The 25758-nt window shown below is 51.5% G+C and overlaps 1 protein-coding gene across 1 annotated transcript; it reads right to left on the bottom strand.

Moving 5' to 3' along the window:
* On the bottom strand, positions 1–24016 carry GDAP1L1 (ganglioside induced differentiation associated protein 1 like 1). The gene is made up of 6 exons (XM_003360003.4): positions 23627–24016; positions 15854–16046; positions 14723–14896; positions 8935–9032; positions 8036–8150; positions 1–371 (listed from the first exon to the last, which is right to left on the bottom strand). Exons 1-6 carry the CDS (start codon positions 23804–23806, stop codon positions 28–30), a joined length of 1104 nt encoding a protein of 367 aa, XP_003360051.1. The 5' UTR covers positions 23807–24016; the 3' UTR covers positions 1–27.

Raw genomic sequence — 25758 nt, 5'->3', positions numbered from 1 at the left:
GTCAAGACACCAAGCCCGGGGCCTGGTTTAGATGTATTTTTTCTTGAGGTACCAGTAGGCAAAGTAGCCCATCCCACCCAGGGAGCCCATGAGGAAGGACGCCCCAAAGAAAGATGGGGGTTTCCGCTTGACCAGCCGGAACGCATTGGGGATGACAGCGGACAGCAGTGTGGTGTGGATGTCGCCGAGAACTTTCCGGAAGGCAAAGCGTTTCTGGACGCGCTCGAAGAAGGACTGCAGGTTGGGCCGGCTGCCGTCCTCCCAGTATTTCTTGGACAGTCCCAGGAATTTGAGGCGGTGCAGGGTGGCCCCCAGGAGGACATCGGCGAGGGTGAAGGCACAGCCGCAGAGCCACAGCTCACATTTCTGCCCTAGAGTGGAAGGGAGAGATGAGGGCGGGACCGGAGGGGCCTTCCCCACCCCACCCCCAGTTAAGGCCTCTGCCTGCCTGCCCGGGCACCCACTCCTGCACTCTTTAATGAATTTGGCCATCTGCATACACTACCTCTATTATTATTTTTTCTCTAAGTCGACTGACTTATTAAGTACAAATATATGCATTTAAACCTTGGACTCATATCCCACTACCCGTTTTTCAGTTCCACTTGTGTGTCCACTATGCATGCAACCGCGTCCAGAACTGAATTCTTTTTTGGGGGGGGGTCTTTTTAGGACCACTCCTGTGGCATATGGAGGTTCCTAGGCTAGGGGTCAAATCAGAACTGCAGCTGCAACCACAGCAACACTAGAACCAAGCCATGTCTGTGACCTACACCACAGCTCACGGCAACACTGGATCCTTAACCCACTGGGCGAGGCCAGGGATCAAACCTGCGTCATTAGGGAGGCTAATCAGATTCGTATCCACTGAGCCACAATGGGAACTCCCAGAACTGAATTCTTGATTGTCACCCGCAAACCCACCACATTCATCCCCATGTCAGTAACAGCACCTCCATCCTTCCAGCAACTCAGGCCAAGAGCCTCATGCTATGTCGAATTCTTCCTTCTTTTCCACATCCCTCCATCAAATTTATTTTCAAAATACATCCAAAGTTTGATGTTACCTCCACCGTTACCATCCTGGTCCTAACAGTCATTAGCTTCTGCCCTTGACTCCCAGGGTCTATTCCCAGCACAGCAGCCAGAGGGAGCCTGTTAAAACCTAAGTCAGATCATGTCCTTCTCTCTGGTCCAAGTCCTCTAATGGCCCCCTGTCACGGTCAGAATAAAAGCTGAAGCCCTTCCACTGGCCTGGAAGTCCTAGGAGATCTGGCCCCCAGGGAGTTCAGACCCAGAATTCTGCTTTGCTCCCCCCTGCCACTCTTCTTCAACCATACCTGCCTCCTTGCAGTTCCTCATTCTAGGCAATTCCCACCTCAGGACCTTTGCACCTGCTGTTCCCTCTGCCTGGAACACTGTTCCCCCACAGACCTACAGGGCTTATTACTCCTCCACCTCTTCAGGTCTTTGCTCAGAAGCCACTGTCTCAGGGGGGCTTTGCTGACCACCCAGTTAAAATTGAATCCCCGATCCCAGAGTCAGTTGCTGTCCTCCTCCTCTGCTTTGTTTTCCTCCATACAGTTTATCCCCGTTATTCCACCATATATTGTACATGCTTATTTTGTTTATTGTCTGTCATCCTCTACTTGAATGGAAACACCACGAGGGCAGGAATCTGGGACTGTCTTGTTGTGTCCCCTGCACCTTAGAAGGGTGCCTGGCTCACTAAATCTTTACTTAATGAGTGATGAGTGAAAAAAAGAAACTGTATCCTTAACTGTATCATTTGTCATAAACTATGTACAATGGTAAAAGTACATATAATAAAAACAAAACAAAAGCTATTAAATTCCAGCCTGTCTCTGGCGGCACTGGTTCATCCCTGGTCCAGTATGGTGTGTTAAGCATTCAGCATGGCCACAGCTGTGATGTAGACAGGTCAGAGTTATGGTTCGAATTGGATCCCTGGCCTGGGAACTTCCATACGATGAGGGTGAAGCCAAAAAAAAAAAAAAAAAAAAAAATCTCTGAGCCCAAGACTTGTTTTGTTTCTTTGTTTGAAGAAAGGGGCAGATATTAATACAATCTCTTTATAGGGTTAAATACTAGCATCATACTGATACTCTTTCATATAATCAAAAATAATAATTCTCATGTGGTTTTGCATTATTTATCATCATGGTCATAGGCCGTCTAAAATTAGTCTGCAGGAGATCCCCAGTGGCCCAGCTATTAAGGATTTGGTATTGTCACTGCCGTGGCTCAGGTTCAATCCCTGGCCCAGGAACTTATGCATGCCATGGGCGTGGCCACCATAAATAAAATAAATTAATAAAATCAACTTAGTCTGCATATTTAGGAAACACTTCCTTTGGGCAACCTGATGCCCCCAGATGTTTAGACTTGAAATTCTGAAGCCTCTCTGGTCTCCTTTACCACCTCTTTGCTCAAAAATCCTAAATTCTCCAAGTTCCTATTGTGGTGCAGCAGAAACCAACACGACTAGTATCCATGAGGATGCAAGTTCGATCCCTGGCCTCAATCAGTAGGTTAAGGATCCAGCATTGCCGTGAACTGTGGCGTAGGTCACAGGCGTAGCTGGGATCTGGCATGGCTGTGGCTGTGGCTGTGGTGTAGGAAGGGACTGGGAACTTCCATATGCCTCAGGTGCAGCCGTAAGAAGAAAAAAAAAATCCTAAATTCTTCCCACTGACTACATGGTAATGTCCAAATTCCTTTGCCTGGTTTTTAAGCCCTTTCAGCAGTTAAATTAGCTCCAGTGTATTTCTCTGCCCTTGACTTCTCAGAAATTGCCCATCTGCCCGTTGTTCCCCCCCAAGCAAGGCATGCCCATTTCAGCCTCTGGGTCTTTGCCCTGGCTGTACCCCAGGCCTGGAATGCGCTCCCCTCCCTCTCCACTTCCTGTGAAGTCTGCTTTCTTAGGAGGCTTGCTTCTACCCCTTTGAAGAGGTGTTCCTTGCAGCTCAGAAATTCCATGGGTCAAATGCCCTCCATCCTCAAAGCCCAAGCCTCCCCCTTTCAGCAGCATGTGCTGGACATGAAGATAAGACACAATGTCTTCCTTAAGAGGCTCATGGGAGGAGGAGCTAAAGTGTAAGGAAGGTTCTAATCAGAAGTTTGTTCTTCTGTTCCTGTTGTGGCTCAGCGCGTTAAGAACCCGCCAGTCTCCATGAGGATGCGGGTTCCATCCCTGGCCTTGCTCAGTGGGTTAAGGATCCAGCATTGTTGTGAGCTGCGGTGTAGGTTGCAGATGCGGCTTGGACCTAGTGTTGCTATGGTTGTGGTGCAGGCTGGCGGCTACAGCTCCAATTTGACCCCTAGCCTGGGAACTTCCATGTGCCACAGGGGCAGCCCTAAAAAGAAAAGAAAAACAAAATTTGTTCTTGATAATGGAAACTTCCAGATGCCCATTAGACGTCTAAGGGGAGCTGCTGTGTGGGCAGCTGGAGGGTCAGGTGCGTGGCCTCAGCATGGAGGTGGAAGGGCATCATCAAGGGCATGAGTGGAGACAGAGCTGAGGACAGGACCCAGGACTGAGCGCTGGGGCTTCAAGATTTAGACGCCAGGCAAAAGAAGCCACCTGCAAAGGAGCACGAGAAAGAGCAGCCTGTGAGATGAGAGAGGCCCCTGGAGTGTGTGGTGTCCTGGAAGCCTAGACGAGAAAGTGTTCCAAGGCGAGAGTGCTCAGCTGGGCTCAGGCGCTGTGCAGAAGTCACAGAAAAGGAGGCTGAGAACGGGCGACTGCACTTGGTGCCTGGCGACCTTGGCAAGAACAGCTGGAGAAGATGCTGATGACGGAAGCCTGGTTGGAGGGAGTCCAAGAGAGAAAGGGAGGAGAGGAACTGCAGGCGGTGAGGAAAGGTCACCCTTTCCAGGAGTTTTGTTGTAATGGGAAGCATCTGTGGGTAACAAGAGGGTTTTTGTAAGTTGGGAGGAAAAAAGCAACGCCTGGATGTAGGTTGGTGTACAGCTTCCATTGACCCTAGCAGCCGGGGAACTTCCATATGCCGAAGGTACAGCTGTACCCCGGAGGGGAAGTGATGCTACAGGAGAGAGTGGGGAGAATGACTGATGTGGTGTCCTTGAGTGGATGGGCCTGGGTGGCCTCAAGGACACAAGGGAAGGGACTGGGCTTAGCTTGTTCAAGAACAGTGCATCCTTGGTAACAAGAGGGGCACCATCTTTCAACCAATCTAAGTTGCCACCAAATGTAAGACATCCACCCAAGAGAGAACAAGTGATGCCAATTAAACTACTCAGTGTGGGCAACCTTCCAACTTCAGAGATGTTGAGATGTAATTCATCTTGGAGTCAATAAAATGCAGTGTATATACGGGCACTAAAGCTGGAGGGAGGGTAGTTAGGGGGGCAGTTGAGAGTGAGGATGTGAGAGAAGCAGCTGGAGAGTAGAGGAAATAGGAGAGGTGTTTAGCAGCTGGGGGAGGCCTAGGGCAGCAGGAAAGCCACCTAAGGCTAGTGACTGTGAATTCCAAGTGAGACCAGCCAGCATCCTTGTGTGTCTCTCCAGCCACACTTAGCTTCCCAGGTACGGCGCTGAATAGGTGGAGAGTTGGGTTTAAGGAGGTCTGAGGTTTTTCAAAGTATGAGGAAGCAAGAGAGGGTCGAAGAGTCAGAGGTGCAGGCAGGGAGTGCTGACAACAATGGATTAGGGAGTCACCACCAAGTCAGGAGAGAGTGAGATCCCGATGGGGTGAAGGAGAGCAGCAGGATGCTGGACCAAGGGATGGAAGTCCCCGGGGACACACTGGATGAGTGCAGACAGATTTGGGAACAGGACCAAGGACTAAGCCCTGCCTGGGGCACTCCCAGGTTTAGATTTTGGGCAACCAGAGAAACCAGTTAAGGTGCAGGAGAGGGCACAGCCTGGGCGGTGGGAGATGGACCAGGAGAGTGTGGTGTAATTTCTTTAATCTGCACAACAATCCTAGCATATAGGTGCTATTACTATCCCTATTTTATAGGTGAGGAAACTGAGGCACAGAGAGGTTAAGAAAGTTAGTAGAAGCCGCACAGCTAGTAAGTGGCAGAGCAGAGTGTGGATTTGAACCCAGGCCATCTGGTTCCAGAGTCTGTGCTTGTATCCACTCCATTAAGCTGCTTCTTCCATGTGCAAATATGCACATATATCAGTCTTCACAGACATGCACGCCTTTTTTTTTTTTTTTTTTTTTTTTTTTTTTGTCTTTTTGCCACTTCTTGGGCCATTCCCGCAGCATATGGAGGTTCCCAGGCTAGGGGTCTAATCGGAGCTGTAGCCACTGGCCTACGCCACAGCCACAGCATTGCGGGATCCAAGTCGCATCTGCAACCTACACCACAGCTCATGGCAACGCCGGATCCTTAACCCACTGAGCAAGGCCAGGGATCGAACCCGCAACCTCATGGTTCCTAGTCAGATTCGGTTCTGCTGCACCACGACAGGAACTCCACGCAAGCTCCTTTCAATGGGTGCATTTTTATGTGGGTCTCTGTGTGTGGACCTGTGTGCCTGCAGCCTGTTTGATGTGTATGTTTACCCACGTGAACGCCTGCTCAAATCCACACAGCTGGTGGCGTAGTGGCACGCGGAGAGCCAGCTGCTCAAAGGGGCCGCCGTGTGCATGCAGTGGGGGGATCACCGCAGGCACGAGTGAAGTGGGCGCCCATGTGCATTTGGTGTTGGCCTGCAAGCAGATGTTCAGGAGCATGTGTGACTCCTGAAGACTGTCCATTCCTATGTTTGTTTGGAGGCAGACACTGCTAGCCGGGACCATGTACGTCTGCGAACACGGTAGCTCTCTGGCCATGTCACTGGAGGGCCTGACCCCTTTGGCTCCCCCTCCCGCAGCTGTGAGTTCCCTTCACCAAGCCGCAGCCCTGGACACACTCCCTCACGAGCCTTCTCCAATTCTCCCAGCTGAATCTGCTGGAGGCAGTTACCCTGACCAGTTACGCTTTCAATTCCTGACCACAAAGCCCAGGAGGGCCAGCAGTGCTACCCGGCTCCTGGAACAGGTTCTGGATGCTTCCCCACCCCCCTGCGGAGATGACCGCACATCTTTCATCTTCTCTCCTCATGCCTGTTGGTTCTCTCAGCTAATGTCGACACCTCACGCTCCATTCAGAAAACAGGAGCCTTCAGACACAAAAGTCCACCCCCAACCATGAGACCCACAACCCCAGGCCCGTGCATTTGCCACCCGCTGACACAGGCTGTGATGCGCCTACACGAAAGCCAGGCCCCCGTGGTGCTCCACACCCCTCCACCGCTGCACTTCCTTCCCCATGCTGCTCTGAGCCCCAGGAGGCTGACTTAGATCCTCTGATGTGCCCTCTGGCTCCAGTGGGGTTTGGCCAACGGGGAGCAGAGGCCAGAGATAGGATGGTGGGACCTATTTAGGACCTTATATATGTTTGTGCTTGAGGCCTCAGCTGTGAAACACTGGAAGAGCCACTTGGTCTCTCCCAGCCTCCGCTTCCTCATCTGGAGAACACACGTGCCTTTAGCTGTCATAGGTAATAAACTAGTAAGTTCTAGGCACTGTGCTGAGGGCTTTTTAAGAGTTCAGCAACTTGGCGATAAGGTTTTATTCATTTATTTATTTATTTTGCTTTTTAGGGCCATGCCTTCGGCATATGGAGGTTCCCAGGCTAGGGGTCGAGTCAGAGCTGCAGCTGCCAGCCGACACCACAGCCACAGCAACGCAGGGTCCGAGCCATGTCTGTGACCTACACCACAGCTCATGGCAGTGCCAGATTCCCAACCCACTGAGCGAGGCCAGGGATCGAACCCGCAACCTCGTGGATACTAGTTGGACTCATTTCTGCTGCGCCACAATGGGAACTCCGGAGGTAAGGTTTTAGATTGCACTATTATCATCCTGTTCCACAGATGAGGAAACTGAGGCTCCCATAGGGAAAGGAACTTGTCCACGTCACGCAGTACAGGCAGCAAAGCTCAACCTTGACTGCGAACCCGTCTTTTAGAACACTGCGCTCCACGACCTTCCCACGTGCACAAATGTCTGTGTGCATGTGTGAAGTGTGAGCACAGCAGTGCATGTTGCATGTTGTATGGGTCCCGCAAATTTTCACTGTTGGGGAGATCAGACTGATAGCCCACCAGAAACACAGCAAAATGGGAAAGTTCAGAATGAAATGTGAAGAAGGGTGGTGGCAAAGACGGTGTGTGGAGGAATAAAGGAGCAGAGATGTATGGAGAGGGCACTCCAGGCTGGAAGAGCGGCAGGAGCAAAGGCACAGAGGTGGGAATAGAGCTGGCAGGCTCAGGATCCAGAGAAGAGAGGCGCTTGAGAATAGAGTCAAGGTCAGAGAGTCCAGGTGAGCCTAGATGTCTGACCACAGTGTGAAAGAGCCAAAATACATCCTTCACCGGGGAAAGGTGAGACGGTGTGTTGAGTAGTAGTCACCACCACCTTTTTTTTTTTTTTTTTTTTTTTAACTTGTTTGGCCACCCAGCGGCACATGGAGTTCCCAGGCCAGGGGTTAGATCTGAACTGCAGTTGTGACCTACGAGGCATCTGCAGCAAGGCGGGATCATTTAACCCACTGTGCCGGGCCATGGATTGAACCTGCATCCTGGCACTGCAGAGATGCTGCTGATCCCACTGTGCCACAGTAGGAATTCCACCATCGTCATCTTCAATAAGCTTTTTAAAAATACCAACTATGTGTTAAGTGCTAATCTAGGCACTCTACACATATTATTTCATGCAATCTCTCAACATCTCTCTGAATGAGGTCTTATTAATATCCCCATATTATAGATGGGGAACTGAAGTCCAGGGAAGTGAACTATTTAACCCAGGGTCATTCAACTAGCAAGCGGCCAAGCTAGGACTTAAACCGAGATCTCGCTGACGCCATGACCCATGCTCTTAACCACCTAGATGGTCCTTTGAGATCTTTAGGGAAAAAGATGCTGGGACCATCATGGACAGGGTGGGCTGGATGGACTCCAGCACCCACCTACCCCAGAACTGGCACCCACCCTCGTTCTCAAGCTTCCTCTTCTCCAGCTCAGCCTCGATCTGGTCCAGCACCATGGCCAGCTCCCCGAGGATCTTCTTCAGGTAGCTCACATCATCGTGCTCCAGGATCTTGGCCTGGGGACAGGACAGGCAGGGGCTAGAGGAGCTGAGTTGGCCTCGGTAGAGCGGGAATGATCAGAGATTGAAGAATCTTGGTTCAACCCCCCCTTCTGCAAACCCAGTCTCCAACCAAATATTCCCTCGAGTGTATAGGATACCCCACTGCTACAAAGCATCCTCAGCTGGTGCTCACAACAGTCCTGTGAGCTTGGCTCTCCTAGCCAGATCCCTTTCATGGGCTGGGACATTCATCCACCAGTCGCTGTGAGCGTTGGCCAATAGTGGCTCACAGCTGCCCCTTCTCCAGAGAACTGCTCCCAGCCAATGAGGAGCTTCCCAGAAACACCCGGAAATACTTGGGTCAATGACTGGCTGATAGAGGGGTATAAAAATCTGTCCCTCTGTCTCTAGGTGGATCAACTTTGTGGCAGCATTTATGCTCCGAAGCTTCCTATGGTATCAGGTGAACTTGGCCCCTTCCTTATTCTAATCCATCTTTACTGCCTTCTCCTTAGAGCCCTCCCTCAACCCCAGCCTTACCCAAAAACCTCTGTCCAGTGCTCTGCTCTTAGGGACACAACCTAAGACATGAGGAAAGTGAAGCTCCAGGGGGACAGTGATTCGCTCAAGGACAAGAAGCCAGTACATGACAGAGGAGAGAGGACTGGAAAAGCAGGGCAGTGGTTTTCCCATTTTATGTCATCGGCTGATTCTCTGCTTAGAACCAGCTTCTCCCGGTTCTAATTTTCCACGGAAAAGATGGTGGGAAGTGGGAATGAGCAGGCCTGGAGGTACTCACCATGAGCTTCTTCTGTTTAGAAAGGTAGGGCTCAGAGAGCTGGGGCTCCTCTTCATGGTCCAGTTTCATGAGGTCTGTGGTGGCGTTGGCTAAATGTCCTGGGGAGAGAACAGGGAAGGTCCTGTTCTTGTGATACTTGGCGCTCCTCCCTTCCCTTCGCCCACCCGACTTGGAACACGTCCCGTTCACACGCTAGTCTGGGAAGTAACAGTATCAACAGACATAACTAGTAGACACTGTGTCCCTACAGGCTGGGACTTCTGGATGGATAAGATGCCATCCTGCCCTAGGTTCAGGCTAGTGGGACAGACAGACCCCTAAGAGATGCCTCTGACACAGCACGATCAATCTCTAATGAAGAGTGAAAAGAATGCTAAGGGACCCAGAGGGCCACCTGCCTAGGACATAGGTGTCAAGAAACCTCACTGAGGAAGAGACTCTAGGGGATGATTAGGTGTCTGCCAGACATGAATATCACCCTAAACCTGGACAAACTCATCGTGAATATCTCCCCAACCCCTTTCTGAGGTGAAGAAACGGGCTCAGAGACACTAAATAACATGCCACACTAGTAAAGGACAAGTGGATTTTGAGCCTGGATCTGTCTGATGTTCACTCACTAACCCACAAGGAAAAACTTGTTCAATGCAGAAAATCCCACATAACTATGAGACCTTGGTGTCTCGAACTGTCTGATTCTGGTAAGGCAATGTCCCTGAAGATTTAGATGGTACACTGACCATCTTTCCTGGAAAAACTGGCCCTCTTTTTTGGCCACACCCACAGTACACGGAAGTTCCTGGCCCAGGGACTTAACCTGTGCTACAGCAGTGACCCCAGCCACTGCGGTAGCAACGCTGGATCCTTAACCCACTGTACCACAAGGGAACTCCAAACTGACCTTTTAGAGATGCCAAAAAGGCCAGGATGGTGGAATGTGAGTCAATAATGGAACTCAAGGCAGCACCTTGAGAATTATCCTTTTTTCTTTTTTTTCTTTTTAGGGCCGTACCCATGACATATGGAGGTTCTCTGCCAGCCTACACCACAGCCACCGCAACATCAGATCCGAGCTATGTCTGTAACCTACACCATAGCTCACAGCAATGCCAGATCCTTAACCCCTCAGTGAGGCCAGGGATCGAACTTCATGGTTCCTAGTCAGATTCGTTTCTGCTGCACCATGATGGGAACTCCGAGAATTATTATTATTATTTTGTCTTTTTATCTTTTCTAGGGCCGCACCCACAGCATATGGAGGTTCCCAGGCTAGGGATCTAATTGGAGCTGTGGCTGCTAGCCTACGCCAGGGCCACAGCAACATGGGATCTGAGCCGCATCTGCAACCTACACCAACAGCTCATGGCAACATCAGATCCTTAACCCACAGAGTGAGGCCAGGGACGGAACCCACAACCTCACGGTTCCTAGTCGGATTAGTTAACCACTGAGCCATGATGGGAATGCCCTGAGAATTATTCTTAATGGGAGAGAAGAAGTGTTCTGTAATCTAATTTTGAAAATTTAACTGTAAGCTGTGGGTTTTACAAGACGAGGTAAAAATATTAAGTGGGATGAGATCCTGAGGTCTGTTCCATGATTGAGGCAGGATTTCTCCAGAATTCCTAGCCAGTAGGTCTGGGACCTGGTGGCTCAGATGTGTGGTGGTACCCAAACCTAGTCTGACCTCTCTCCTGGGCCCCACTTCCACTTGGACATCTCTTTGGCTCCTCAAACTCATCCTGATGCAACCAGCCTCCTCATCTTCTCTGCTCCATCAGCTAGCTCCTCGTCTGCATTGTCCCCAAAATGCAGCACCCTTGTCCCACACTAAGCCAAGCCAAGGGCCTGGGGGCTGTCCTCAAGCCTGCCTTCTCCCTCCTCCCCAAACTAAACGTGTCCCAGGTCCTGTTGATTTTCCTATTTAATCTTTCCCATGTTTAACTTCTTTTCACGCTTCTGACTCTGCTTTTGTTCAGGGACTGCCACCACCCCCCTTAATCTCTTGCTTGGATGATGCGACCCACCCTGTCACCTGCACTCTCACCCCTCCAAGCCCTTCTCCCTACTTCTGCCAGAGAGATCTTCCTTGGACACACTCTTGGCCATATGCTCCCTGCTGAAAACCCACCTCTTGCTCTCATGGCCCTTGAATAATGCAACTTGCTTTAGAAGACCCAGCAGGATCACCTCTTCTTCCTTTACCAAACCCATCTTCCACTGAGTTTGCCCAACTGTGCCTGGCCCTAGGCGGTAACGTTTCAGCCACTCCAAATGCTTGACGCTCTCTGAATGGGCCAGATCATCCCAAACCTCTGGTCTTCGCCCACACTCCTTCCTGGAATGGCCTTCTCCTGTATTCCTGAAAATCGCTTTCCAGATCCAGCTCAAGATCACCTCTTCTGTAAGCCCTTCCTGATCCTCTAGGAGGTCTGACCACTCAATCTCTCTGTCCTCCAGAGTACACTGTACATATTTCCACCCGAGACAGCAAACACATTCATCAGAGCTGCCACTGCCCTAATCCATTCACACTGTAGTCTGTGTATAAAGTACCCCTGGACTTGGGCCGTGTAAAACCTATACTGTTGTACATGGAGATTTTGATGCTAATGTGCTTCTCTCTGGATGTATATGTCTCCCACTAGGATTTAAGTTTCTGGAGAGCAGTGGCTATGTCAGACTATTTCCGTTCCCTTAAAACCCAGCAGAGGCTTGGCATAGAAAAGGAGTTGTGTGTTGAATGAATGAATGAATGAATGAATGAATGAAATGAGTGCATTGATGAGTGACTGCAATTGTTCAGCTTCTGTCCCCTGAGGTTTCACTATCCACCACTCCATCTCCTGGCCTGATCCCAGTGAGCATATTCCCAGATCTTTCAGCTTTGGGGCTATATTAAGTCTCATTGATGTTTTATGAGTTTGAAGGTCAAGTACAGCATCTTCTTTCTTGCCAGTCACCCAGGGCTGCCTGTGTGGCTCTCTTCAAACCCCAGGAGGCAGACCAGGCCAAGGAAAGATCTTGGACGAATTGGGATGGGAGTGGTCACTGCAGGATGACTTCAGCATCCTCTGATTTCCTTCCTCTTCCCCTAGCTGGGCTGGAGCCTTGAGATCCTCTTGCCCCCAACCAAGACACTTCCTGACACTTTCAAATGGCTCAGAAAAGGAGCAGCACCTCCAAGCTTCGAGAATCACTTAGGGACTCCCTCCACCTAGTCCAGGCCACCGTTATTGCTCATGACAGCCACTACCCGCTACCTGCCCCACCCACTCATCTCTGGTTGAATGATCTTTGTAAAATGAAGATGTGATCATGTCACTTTCCGTTTCTCCACTGTTCTTTGGGTAAAATTCCAGTTCTGCACAGCCCTATTCCCCAGACTCACACCACAACCACACATACCCCTACTGGGCTACACTTCAACCACACTGAACCTCCTGCAGCTCCCCGAACACACCCTGCCCTCCCCTACCCCCGAACCCAAAAGGATTCTCCCTTTCCAACTCCTGGTCATCCTTGGATATTGCTGCATTCCAGAAGCCTTCCACGACTCCAGAGAGTGGGACGGGCATCTTCTCTGGCCCCAGAGCCTCTGTGGGCCCCTTATCATAATAATGATCGGTACTAGGTAGGAAAAACTTAAATCAATTTGTTTTGAACAGGTTATACACCCACACTTGTTTGAAAATTCAAACAATATTACAGTGAAAAGTAAATCTCTCCCCTCTCAATCTGCAGCCCATCAGTTCTGCTCTCCCAGTCTTTCCCCTGCATCTTTCCAGAAATACTCATCGTGTTTGCAAACACCTATGTATCCATTTGACCTCCTTTTAAATACATTAATGATAGCATATTAGATGCATTTTTTGCCCTTCACTTTCTTTTTACTAATGTATCTTAGAAAGCATCCCATATGCCTATTTTTTTTAAAGATCTGCATAGTATTCCGTTGTTTGTAAGGACTGTAATATATTCACCCAGTCCCTGAATCATGGACACAGCTAGGTTATTTCACCCCCTCTTGCTATTACCACCTATTCTGCAATGCATGTCCTTGAACCTACTTCTTTGGGGTACACATGCAAGTGTGATTGCAGGACAATCTCCAAAGTGTGGGCCTTTTTACATCTGGTACAGAGCGTCAGACTGCCCTCCTAAGGGGTTCAAATTTATTAGTCCTGCACTAGAATAACCAGATCATTTGTATTTTTGCTTCCACAAAACTGTGACCCTGGGAGAGTAGAAGCTGTGACTGTGTCCATCTGTCCCTAGCACCCTGTCCAGGGCCCAGGTCATAAAGGACCTCATAAATGATGGTGACTTAATGGGGATAGGACAACATAGATAAATTCTGAGTCTTGTTCAAGGGCACGCTAAAGGGATGAAACTGAATTCCACAACCTGCCCCCCTTCAGACATGTCCCTCATTCCTTTCAGATGGAGGAAGTGACCATTTACTGAGCATCTATTATGTACTTAGAATCAGCATGCTTCATCTGTGCATAGGACCCCATGGGGTCTGCAGAGAGCCTGGGCCAAAGTCTGTAAACAGTTGGTTTATTTCGTTTTTTTTTTTTTTGTCTTTTTGCCATTTCTTGGGCTGCTCCCGCAGCATATAGAGGTTCCCAGGCTAGGGGTCTAATCGAGCTGTAGCCGCCGGCCTACGCCACAGCCACAGCAACAAGGGATCCAAGCCGCATCTGCAACCTACACCACAGCTCACGGCAACGCCGGATCCTCAACCCACTGAGCAAGGCCAAGGATCGAACCCGCAACCTCATGGTTCCTAGTCAGGTTTGTTAACCACTGAGCCACGTCGGGAACTCCTGTAAACAGTTGTTGATGGATGGTCTGATTTAATCCCACCCTCACTTACTGAGATCTGAAAAATGAAAGGATAAAGGAGGCCGTGAGCATGTTCAGGCTGGCAGTTAGGACAGTATATGGGGGATGCTTGAATCAGAAATCAGAAACCCCACTGCGGCCTTGCAGTATCTGGGCAGCCCTCCTTGCTGATACCAGCCCTGATGTCACTCAGTGTCCTGGGCTGGGATGCCTGTGGGAGGAATTCCCAGCTCCCCATGGACAGACAAGCCTCTGGGGGGACAGATAGCCCTGTAGCCTCTGTATGGGATAGCAGGACAAGAGGAGGGGCAGGAGAAGAGGATGAGAGAGGGAGAGAGACCTATTCAGTTTGATTCAGGGTGAATGAGATGGAAAGCGAGAAAGAGAGAGACCCAGGGAGAGAGACAAAGAGCTGAACAGAGAGACACAGGGATGGAGAGAGAGACAGAGGCAGAGAGATATCTATGAGGAAGAGAAAAGAAGGAGAAAAAGAAGAGGAGTTCCCGTCGTGGCACAGTGGTTAACGAACCCGACTAGGAACCATGAGGTTGCGGGTTCGGTCCCTGCCCTTGCTCAGTGGGTTAAGGATCCGGCGTTGCCGTGAGCTGTGGTGTAGGTTACAGATGTGGCTCGGATCCCGCGTTGCTGTGGCTCTGGCGTAGGCCAGTGGCTACAGCTCCGATTAGACCCCTAGCCTGGGAACCTCCATATGCCGCAGGAGCGGCCCAAAGAAATAGCAAAAAGACAAAAAAAAAAAAAAAGATGGGATATTTTGAATATCAAAAAAAAAAAAAAAAGAAGAAGAAATAAAGGAAAGAAAGGGAGTAAGAGACAGGAATGGGAGGAGGGAAAAAAATAAATAAATAAAAGGAGGAGATGAGCAAAGACGGGGTTACCGAAGGGCCCTGCAGCTTGGACCCCAAGCCCCAACACTCACTGCGGATCTCGGCCGTGGCGTACTTGGGGATCATGGAGTCGGTGGTGAGCTCCGGGTGCAGGATGCAGCCGTGCGTGTAGGCATCCATGGGCAGCGCGTCCAGCAGCTCACGGTACTGCAGCACCCGTGCATGCTGTGGGCTGCCGGCCTCTGGCATCAGCGCCACCACGTGATCTGTGGGGCACAGCTGGGGCTGGGTGGCGGGTGGTGGCCAGAGGGCCCTGTCGCCGGCCTCCCGCCGCCCCTGATTCCGGGACGCCAGCTTCTGGCCCCCATCCCCCAACCTCAGCATCCTGGAACCCTGAAATGCTAGAGGTTCGGGGCCACCCGCTTTCCTTGCCCTGAGATAAAGTCCCCACCAGGCCAACAGGGGACCCTAGGGGTCCCGCCAGCCTACTTCTCCTCACTGCCCTGCCAGGCCGTCCCCTGAGGGGCAGCTCCTCACCTGCCCAGGCTTGTTGCCAAGTGGGCGTCTAGGCCTAGTGTCACCAGACTTGAAGAGAACCTGGAAATCTGGATGTCTGAAACAACACACCTTCATTTTTTTAAATGTTGGCAACTACTTCATATTCTTTTAGAAGAGTGCATGTCTGGGCCCTGACCCCCTCTCAGCAGCCTCTGCAGCCTCTGCCATGGGCACTGAGCTCCTGAACTTGAAGAAGGCCAGAGGGAGGGGGAGGCCTTGGTGTTCCCGGGGTTCTGGGCCTTGCTCATGTCTGGCCTTGCTCCTGTCTGCAAAGTTCTGGGGCATCCGGGCCCATGTCAGTGGGTTTCCTGGAGTCTGTGGTCTCGACTATGCTTACAGGGTTTCAGGGGGCTGGGCCCTGTCTGTGGGGACTTAAAAGGGGGTCTGGGTCCTGAGGGGCACCCGAGGGCCTGGGTCCAAGCCTGTGACTCCAGCGTTCTTGGAGGAGGCTGTAGCCCCAGCGCCGTGGGGCAGGTGGAGGAGGGTGGAAAGAGACGCTGGGCCATGCCCTTCCCCTGAATCCTGGGAGAGAGGGAAATCTCTGGGGTCCCTAGGGCCCTGCGGCCAGGCTCTGCGGTTCCTCTCGCGGGATCCCGGGCCCAGGGCTCATTTCCCAGGTTTCCCCCAGTTCCGGGGCGCCGTCTGGGCCTTTGCGGCCGCCGTACCTCCTGTGAACGTGCGCTCCACGTAGTCGATGATCTGGTCATAGTCGCTGATGATGTTGTCGCGGTGGATAATGACCGGCACTTCCTCGCCCAGGTTGAGCCGCATGAACCAGGGCTCCTTGTGCTCGCTCTGCGGCAGGCTCACGTCCCGCTCCTCACACGCCAGGCCCTTCTCGGCGATCACCAGCCGCACCTGCAGGCGCCAGGGTCAGAGCGGGGAAGGCGGGAAGGCGGGCGGACACAGGGGGGACCCTCTGCCCGGGTCGGGCAGGGCGTGTGGGGAGGGAGGTCAAAGGTCACACACTGGAGGGGATGCTGTTGCCTCCAGCCCAGTCCTGGGCCCCCGGGGTGCGAGAGGGGGGATACCTCCCAGGGGTCTGGTGGCTGATGGTGAGAGGAACACAGCTCTGCGCCGGGGACAAGGCGTAGAGCTGCCTGGTGGTTACAGGGGCGGGTGGCACAGCTGGACATACCTGGGATAGGATTTCTAGCTCTGCTGTGTGAGTTTGGGCAGATTCTTTTCCCTTTCTGAGCTTCAGGGCTTTTTAGTTGCAGAGGGAAGTATTAATAATAGTATCAACACAGTGTCTGGTACATAGATGGCACTCAGTTCATGATTCTCATTGTCATGGTTGTACTTTCAGCCTGGCCTCCAAACATGGACCTGGCCAGGGAAATTTGCCGAAATTCTTATCATCCTCACAATCAATAGCTAAATTTCTCAAAATATTTAAGAAATAAATGGGATGAAAAATAATTTGCCAACATCAGCCTAGCCCTTTATTGCCCCAAACTCCTACCCATCTGGTCGGAGGCTCACAATAGCCTTCCAGAGAAAGGCAGAGCAGGGACTGTGTCCCTGTTTTTCTTGATGAGAAGGAAAGCCCAGAGAGGGCAACTAACTTACCCAGAGTCACACAGCCAATGTAGCAGTAGACCTAAACTAGAAGCAATGGTTCCTGACTCGCAGATCAGTGTTCTCCGTCCTAGGGGCTCCTTCCAGGGAGTCCTGAGCCTGCCCCCTCCTAAGTCTTTCCTTAATGTCCAGGGGGCTCTAGATGAACATTTGAGCTGGTAGGCACTAATGGACAGCCTTGAGGCCAGACAGGCTCCTGACCCAGCCCAATAGTTCCGGGCTGGAAGACGGTTAATGATCACCTAGCCTAACTGACCCCTGCCTGTGCATTGAGACTCAGAAAGGCTATACTTGTCCAAGGTCCTCCAGCAAAAGGATGGCAAGCGCCACTCCTGTATGCTCTTCCCTACTTCCAGCTCCAGCCCAGGAGGAAGGAGGACACCCCGGAGAGAGGCAAAGGCCTATTCTCTATAACCATCCATGGGCCCTATACATACCTAAGTGGTAGCCCCTAAGCCTACGCATCCCCAGCCTCCCTCCCAGATGCCAGAGGTTAAGCTCCCAGGGGAGGCAGCATGATATTATGGTCAAAATATGGGGCTGGGTCCCAGACCATGTCAGTTCAAATCCCTGTGCTAGCATTTGATTGCTGGGTGACTTGGCTTTACATTTATGTGCCTCGGTTGCCTCACCTGTTCAATGAGAATCCCGCTAGCAATTCCCTCAAAGGGTTATACGAGGATTAAAATCATTAGTCCTGGGGCGTTCCCTTCACGGCTCAGTGGTTAATGAACCCGACTAGGATCCATGAGGATGTATGTACGACCCCTGGCCCCGCTCAGTGGGTTAAGCACCTGGCATGGCCATGAGCTGTGGTGTGGGTCGCAGACGCAGCTCAGATCCCGCATTGCTGTAGCTGTGATGTAGGCCGGCAGTTGCAGCTCTGGTTCGACCCCTAGCCTGGGAACTTCCATATGCTGTGGGTGTGGCCATAAAAAAGCAAAATCAATCAATCAATAAAAAATAAATTCATTACTCCCTGTGGAACAGTGCCTGGCATACAGTAGGGGGTAATGTGTCTTGGCAACTTGCATTAGACTAGGTTTTGGGGGCAGGTAGACCTGGACTTGAAGCTTGGCTCTGCTGCTCGTATGCTCTGTGACTTTGGACAAATCACTTGACCTCTCTGATTCCTAGTTTCTGCAAAATAAGGAATGTAATCCACTCTTTCAGGGCTGGCAGGTGGTTGAGATGGAATGATGTGGGTAAGGTCCCAGAGTCATGGGAGGTTAGTACATGGGTTCCAATATCACTAATATCACACACACACACATACACACACACACACACTGCCCTGCACTCCTGGCTGATGTCTTAGAGTACTTCAGGCCCCACCCTCACAGCTAACATGAACAGCCCCTTCTGTTTGATGGGCTGTGGGGAGGGAGAGGTGATTAGTCCCTGAACCCCCAGCCCTCATCCTCAGACTGACTGCTCCACAAAAGCAGGTCCTGCTGGTGGGGACTGGGAGGCAGGGACTCAAGTCCTCAGGCTGGCTCTGCCATGGAAACGCTGTGTGACCTTAGAGCTATCACTGCCCCTTCCTGAGCCTCCTTTTAATTATTAGTAAAATAAGGGGCGGGACTCCATGTTCACTGAGTGGCCCTGCAGCCCTGCTGCGAGCGAGCGGACTCCACATTCAGATCAGCCAGGGTGGAGGGCTGGCTCCGTCCTCCTCAGCAGTAGGTGGGAACTGCTGGTTTGAAGAGGTGGGAGGGACTGTGGCAGAGTGAGAAGGGGGTGGGGGGCAGGGGGTGATATCTATTTGGTCCAGGTGTGTATGTGTGCGCCTGTGTCTGAGCATGAGTGGCACTTTTGTCTGTGCATATGTGTGCACGAGGGTGGGTGTATATGGATGCATGTACAAATATTCGAGTATTATGTATGTGCACGTGTGTGTGAATGCAGATATGTGTGAGTGTATGTGTGTGTGGTTGTGAGTGGGCATGAGCGAGAGTGTGCATATGTGTGTATTTGAGTTCATAGATGGTGCCTCTGCCCTAGAGGAGCCCCAAGCAGTCGAGGCCGGAGTTCTGCTAGGACCAAACCCTGCTCACCCTGAAATCCTTCTGCCAGGCTCTGCTCCACCATCCAGCCTCTGGGTCAAGCTGGGCTCTCCGAATGGATGGAAACAGAAACTAAATCAGGCCTTTGCCCTTGACAGGTCCAGACGTTTGGCCTTCTATCCTGGCAGGGCATCTGCTGTCAGGGACCACTCCCTCAGTCCTGCCCTTGGACTCCAGTGAGGGTGCTCGGGGGCGGGGGGCTGCTCTTTAGAGGCACAACAGTCCTGCTCGGAGCTGCTTCGGGGTCATGCCGGCAGGCAGCCAAGGAGACTTTCTCCTTTAACTGAGCTGCAGGCCAGAGCCGTGTGCCATCCTGTGGGGGAGGAAGCCAGGCCCAGGGGAGAGGCTTGCAGCCTCCAAGGCCATCTGCCATCTCTGCCTCCTGGAGGCTGGTTCAGACTTACGCGGTCACTGCTCAGTGTGACCGGACATCAGCCATCTCTGGGCAGACGATCTCCCCTGTGGGTGCCTGAAATTCACCCACTGGTGCTTCATTGTCATGGTTAGGCACTGTCCCCCCCTCACCTAGCCCCTTCTATGAGAAAACTGTGATGGGCTGCGTTGGTGTCTCTCCAACCATTTAGTTGCTGTGTGACTTTGTAAAAGACACTTAGAGTCTCTGAGCCTTAGTTTATTTATCTCAGACTCAATAAGCTTTACTTCATAGAGCAGTTTTAGGCTTCCAGAATCAAAGGCCTTTTTTAATGCACCATCTTATGACTTACAAATGCACCACTTTTCAACACTTATTTATTGAGGGCCTCCTCTGTGCCAGATCTTGTTCTAAGTGCTGGCCCTGCCCTCAGAGAGCGGACATCCTAGTGAGGGCAGACAGGTGATAAGCAGTTAAAATGAGATGTTGTGTCAAAAGATAGTGAGTTCACTGGAAAAAAAGAAAAAAAATAGAGCAAAGAGGGGGTTGCAGAATTGGGGGTGCCAGGACGTCTGGGAGACAGGTGGCGATTTTAAATAGGGCGATCCATGGGGGCAGGCCTCTCTGAGCAGGTGACATTTGAGCAGAAAATGAAGTGAGGGAGAAATCCACAGAGCGATCGGAGGAAGAGAGTTCCAGGCAGCGGGGACAGCCAGTGCGAAGGGCCTGAGGCGGGAGCATGTCAGGCATGTTTGAAAAATAATGAGGAGGGTGATGTGGCTGCAGTAGGATGGACGGGGAGGCAGGGGAGAGGCGGTCCGAAAGGAGCGTGCACCGCGGCTTTTCACGGAGACTCCCAGACCCAGGGGTCTGTGCGTACATGGAGGGAGTCCTTGAACTGGGACAATTACAGGTTTATTTTCAGTCATCTCAAGCTGACACTTAGCACTGTCTCCAATTATGCGTGTAGGCGACAAAGCATGGTGGTGTTTGCAGTGCCTGTAATATTGTCACCACTAGCGCTCAGATATTTTCATCACCTCACCGTCGTGGCAGTGACACCCACCACGACTTCAACATTACAGCAGTTATCACTCCTGCCCCTAGATTGTATAACATGATGGGTTAATACAGAAACACATATTATTATGTAATGAATTTGTTTTGAAAATATGTCAGTAGCTGTACTTCTTTTTTTTTTTTTTTTCTTTTTAGGGCCATGCCCGTGGCACAGGGAGGCCCCCAAGCTAGGGGTCCAATCGGAGCTGTAGCCGCCGGCCTACCCCACAGCCAGAGCAACGCGGGATCTGAGCCACGTCTGCGACCCACACCACAGCCCATGGTGACGCCATATCCTCAACTCACCAAGCAAGGCCATGTATTGAACCAAAACCTCACGGTTCCCAGCTAGACCCGCCTCCACTGCACCACAACGGGGACTCCTGGTTTCCCTCCTAATCTAACGATCCTATGTATTTTATGTTATTCAGTTGAAAGCATTATTCTGAGAAAAGTCCACAGGCTTCCCCCGATTGCTGAGGGCTCCATGACCCAAACACGGTTAGATGATGCAGTGGGGCGTGAGGCCATTGTGAGGACTCTGGCTTCTTTCTGGAGGAACTTGGGAGCCACTGCAGGCTGCCGAGCAAAGGAGTGGTGAGATGTGTATGTAGTTCTCGCCTGTGGACCTCCTGGGCGTGGGGGTGGGGTGGTGAATGGTCAAGTGCAGCATGGACAGGGCTGGAGGGCCTGTCCTTTTCAAGAGCTAGAAAAGCAAGGCCAGGGTGACAGGCAGAGGTCATTTGCTCCCCTTCCTCCATGTCAGGGAGGGCCCTCTGGGAAATACTCTGTGTGCAGGGAAGGCCCTTCAGGACTGATGGGAAGGAAGGCAGTGCATCCGCTAAGCTCCTGCTGTGTGCCAGACACTTAACACATGTCCACGTCCTCTCAGTCCCCCAGGAGTCCTGAGGGTAGGATGTAAAAGTCCCCTTTTCCAGATGACAATGTTGGGGCCCAGAGAGGTGAAGTGACTTGTCCAAGGTCACACAGCCAGTAAGCATTCAAGAAAAAACTGGAACCCAGGACCATCTGACTGCAGAGTGCATGTGCTTTCCACCAGGTTACATGGCCTCAAGAACCCACTATGGGCCTCTGGGCAAGGGGAGGGCCCTGGCAGGAGAGGCAGGAGAATGGTAGGCTGCCTTAGTCAGAGACTTGGCACAAATGGATTGCAGTGGGTGGTCCCATCCCTGACTAAGGGGCCACCTTAGCACTGAGCTCACGCTGAATAAGAACTATTCTGGAGGCTCCTGGGGAGACGGTGATGGAAGGGACCACCCCCTGCCCCTCCCCTGTCCAGTCTTGGCCACTGGGACCTGGCTCCTGAAGTTCTGGATAGGAGGAGATTCTGGCATCTGGAGGCCAGTCTGATTCATTCCCAAACCCCCAGCCACTTGCATAGAGCCTGGCATGCAGGGGCTGTTCCGCGCTCATCTCTAGAATTTATGGATGAGAGTCAGCATGACCTTGGTTAACTCCAACCCCTCCTTTACCTGGCGCTTTAGTGATCTCATAACACCCATTATTTTTTATTTTATTTATTACATTTTTAATTTTTTTTATCTTTCTTGTCCTTTTAGGGCTGCACCGGCGGCATATGGAAGTGCCCAGGCTAGGGGTCACATCGGAGCTGTAGCCGCCAGTCTACACCAAAGCCAGAGCAACACGGGATCTGAGCCGCGTCTGCAACCTACACCACAGCTCACGGCAATGCCAGATCCTTAACCCACTGAGCGAGGCCAGGGATTGAACCCACATCCTCATAGATGCTAGTTGGGCTCATTAACCACTGAGCCACAATGGGAACTCCTCATAACACCCATTATTAACAGAGCCTTGACACCGTGCCAGGCACTGCTCTCGGCACTTCTGTGCATGGTGTCTTTTCACCATCCCAATAGCCCTCCGAGGAAGGTACTGCCATTAGCTCCATTTTACAGATTATAAACTGAGGCTTTGGGGAGGCTCAGCGACCTGCCAAAACACTCCATGATGAATTATTGGGGAAGGTGGCTCTCCTGCTGGGCACTGTCTGGCCTCAGAGTCTATACTTTAAACTGAGAACTACTCAAAGGGGGATGGGTGGACCAGCATCATCAGCATGACCTGGTAGCCTTTTAGGATGCCACCTCTTTGGTCCCACTCCAGGGCTCCTGAATCACAGTCTCTGGAGTGGGACCCAGTATCCTGTGCTTGAACCAGAACCGTATGCTCAAGCCTGAGTAGTGCCAGTCTAGAACACTAAACTATGTCGGCTTGTCAGCAGTCCTCTCCGTAACCCTGAGAAGGGGTTGTGATTAGAAGAAATAGGTATTATTGTTATTATCATTCCCTTTTCCCGATAATGAAACAGCCTGGATCAAGAATTAAACCAGATAGTCTGGTTACAAGGCCCTTTCTCTTTACGGAGTCTGTTTCTCCATCTGGAAATCGAGTGAGTGGAACAAAAGGATCTCTCAGGGAGAAGAGAGGTCAAAGGGTCAGGCAAGGGCTGATGCTTAGGCCCCAACTGGACCGTGGCTGGGACCTGGCCATGGTGCTGAATCCATGTCCCACAGACAGCACAGCCACCCAGGGTGGGAGATTGCGCCCCTAGAGGCGCCCTGTCTTACAGGTGCAGTGCCCAGACCTCACCCCCAGGAAGCGGGAACCCTGATAACTCAACATCAGGCTCGATTCCCAACTGCCTTTTAGCTCCCTGGGTCTGAGAAGAGACCATGCAGCCCTCTGTGCCTTTAAGAGCAAAAAACACAAGATCTTATGGGCCGAGCTGAGCTGGGTTGAGGAGATGGGTTAACTCCTTCCTTCTCAGCTCAAGATTAGGGGGTGGGTTGGGGGGAGGGTTAGGGACAGACCCTTCAAGACCCAGAGGAATGCCCCCGGCCAGGCAGAGGAGCAGAGGAGCCTTGACCTGAAGGCCCAAGGTAGCCGGGACAGCAGCGCGGGGGGAGGACCTGCAATAGGACTCTCGGGGCTGGAAGCTGGACCCCAGGAAGCGCTCCTTCCCCTCCCCGCAGCAGCCGCCCCCTCCAACAGGCCGCCTTCCCAGCGGTGCCCATTTCCTTGCCCTTGCCTTTGTCTCTCTTCTCAGCCCCCCAACCTACTGGGTCTTTCTGGGAGGAAAAAAGGCAGAATGGATGTGCCTAGCATTAGGGACGGTGTTCCTGGGGCCCCAGACAAGGGCCCGTCACCTCCTGGGAGAGCAGCCCAGCATCCCCCGTTCTCTGGGCCCCGAAACCCCAGATTCTACCCTCCAGTCTCACCAGGTCTTCAGACCCCTTCAACCCTCGCCGGCCCCCTCCCCCAAGGCTCCTAGCCGCCGGCAGCACCCCGGCTCCCCAGCTCCCTCCGCGCTCTACCTTCTGCGAGCTGAAGGACTGGGTCCAGTGGTACAGAACCAGGCTCTCCTTGGGCCAATGGGCGTGGCTGGCCGCGGCGGGTGCGTCGGGGGCCTCGACCAGCTTGGCCGCATCGCTCTCCAGCGCCGAGATGGGCCACCAGCTGCAGTTGGTGGGGGTCAGGTTGTTGGGGGTCGCCATGACAGCCCGAAAGCGGAGGGAGGAAAGAGGGAGGCTCCGGCGGCGGCGGCTCTCTCGCCCAGCATCACATGGCCTCGCCGAGCCTGCCCCTCTCCTTCGCTCCCTCCCGCCCTCCCTTCCCCGTGAATGTCATTACTCACTGGAGTGGGGGAGGGGAGGGGGATCCCGGGAGCTCCTTCCCTCCTCCTCCTCCTGCTCCTCCTCCTCCCCTCCTTGGCCCGCCCCTGGCCCGCGCCGGAAAAGCCACCGCCAGTCCTCTGTCAGACTTGGTGGAAGGGTGTTAGGCGCCCCAGGGAAGAGGCCCATGCCCCCCAATAGCTCCAATCTGGCCTGCCACCTAAAAGAAGATTCCACCATTATAAACGCATTCTGCCTCTCAATCTTCTAAAAGGCAAATAGGAAACTGGCATTATAGAAATCCATCCCTTTTTTTGTACATTAGTGTCTGGAAATAGCTTGTCTCTCTTTGAAGCTGTTATTTTCTAACTCTTTTCCTGGAGGACCCATAAGGGCAGAAGGGAACAAAGATGATTTATTGAACACTTACATAGATAGCATGGACTCCTGTGCGTCCAGGCACTGTCCTAAGGGCTTGACGACCATCAATTCATTTAACCCTTGCAATAACCTATTAGCCTCATTTTACAGAGGAGGAAACTGAGGCATGGAGAGGGTACGCGACCTTACCCAGGGTCACCTAGCTAATAAGTGGTGGAGCTGAAATTCGAACCCAGGCTGACTGGCTCCAGAGTCTGCACTTTCAGCCATAAGGTCATAACATGACATTCATCTGAACGACAGCACAGCAAGCATTTATCAGCCCAAGTGCTGGACATGCATCATCTCATCTGATCTGCACAGTAATCATTTTTCCCAGAGGAGGGAGGTGAGGCTCAGAGATGTCAGTTCATTGGTCCAAGGTCACATCTTCACCCTTGGAGACAGGCACGACTAGAGGAACCTGCAGTGCCTTTGCTGTCACTTAGTTTATCTTAAACATTCATGGGAACATTACATAAAGTCCCTTAATATAGCCTTGCTGACCTTGCTATAATGTTTTATTTATTGTTGAGCAAATAGATGGTACCAGGAAAATAAGCATCTCAGTTTGTTCCTTCACCCCCACCCCACATCATGCTACCAAGGACTCCTGGTCCCATCATCATCGCCCCAGACCAATGAGCACAGCTCTGGCGCAACCAGTGTTCTTCCTTCTACCAGATAACAAAAGTTCTGTGGCTCATGGGTTTCCCTTTTTGCTTTGGTTGCCAGGAAGCTTGGAGCTGCATTCCAGTTGCCACATCAGCCTCCCTAGTTCAGCAAATGCTCTCTTCATGAAATTTTTATTTCATCCTCAAGATGTTTCACTCATCATTTGATTTTGCGAAAAAGGACATGGTGTGTCTTGAGGGAAAATTCAAATATCTGTGAAATCAGGGAAATAAGACCTTAGAAACTGGATCAATGTGGAAAAGCTGGGTCCCTGTCTGTATCTTTGACCTGAATGCATCCAGAGAGGCTGACTCAGAGCAGTCACACTGAAATATGTACTATTTATCTCAACAAATCTTAATTGTACACTCACTGTGTACAAAACACTTTTGAGGCAAAGTGATAAGACAAACTGGCCCGCTCTTTGCATGTTTTACTTAGCAATGCATCTTGGAAAGAGTTTTCTATCAGCAAAATTTCTTTCCATACTTTATAACAGGCCACACTGTATGTATGCACCACAAAATGATGGATATACATGCTGTTCCAGTCTTTTGTTATAAAAACAATGTTGTGGTGAATATCCTTATTCATATATACTTGTACATGTGTTTGAGGATAATCTGTATGATAAATTTCTAGAAGTGGAATTGTTGGATCGAAGAATATGTCTTTGCCAAAGTTTCCTCTGAAAAGCCTGTACCAACTCATACTTCCCACTAACAACCTACAAAAGTGCT

The sequence above is a fragment of the Sus scrofa genome, chromosome 17 (genome assembly GCF_000003025.6).
Source record: "Sus scrofa isolate TJ Tabasco breed Duroc chromosome 17, Sscrofa11.1, whole genome shotgun sequence".
NCBI classification, from domain to species: domain Eukaryota; kingdom Metazoa; phylum Chordata; class Mammalia; order Artiodactyla; family Suidae; genus Sus; species Sus scrofa.
The sequence above is the reverse complement of the archived record's forward strand: the minus strand, read 5'-3'. Positions and strand labels throughout refer to the sequence as shown.

Coding starts and splice junctions, on each gene's coding strand:
- GDAP1L1 (XM_003360003.4), bottom strand. CDS start 23,806: ATGGCGACCCCCAACAACCTGACCCCCACCAACTGCAGCTGGTGGCCC. Junction 16,047..23,626: donor AGTCCTTCAGCTCGCAGAAG/GTAGAGCGCGGA, acceptor TGGCGCCTGCAG/GTGCGGCTGGTGATCGCCGA. Junction 14,897..15,853: donor GGAGCGCACGTTCACAGGAG/GTACGGCGGCCG, acceptor TGTGCCCCACAG/ATCACGTGGTGGCGCTGATG.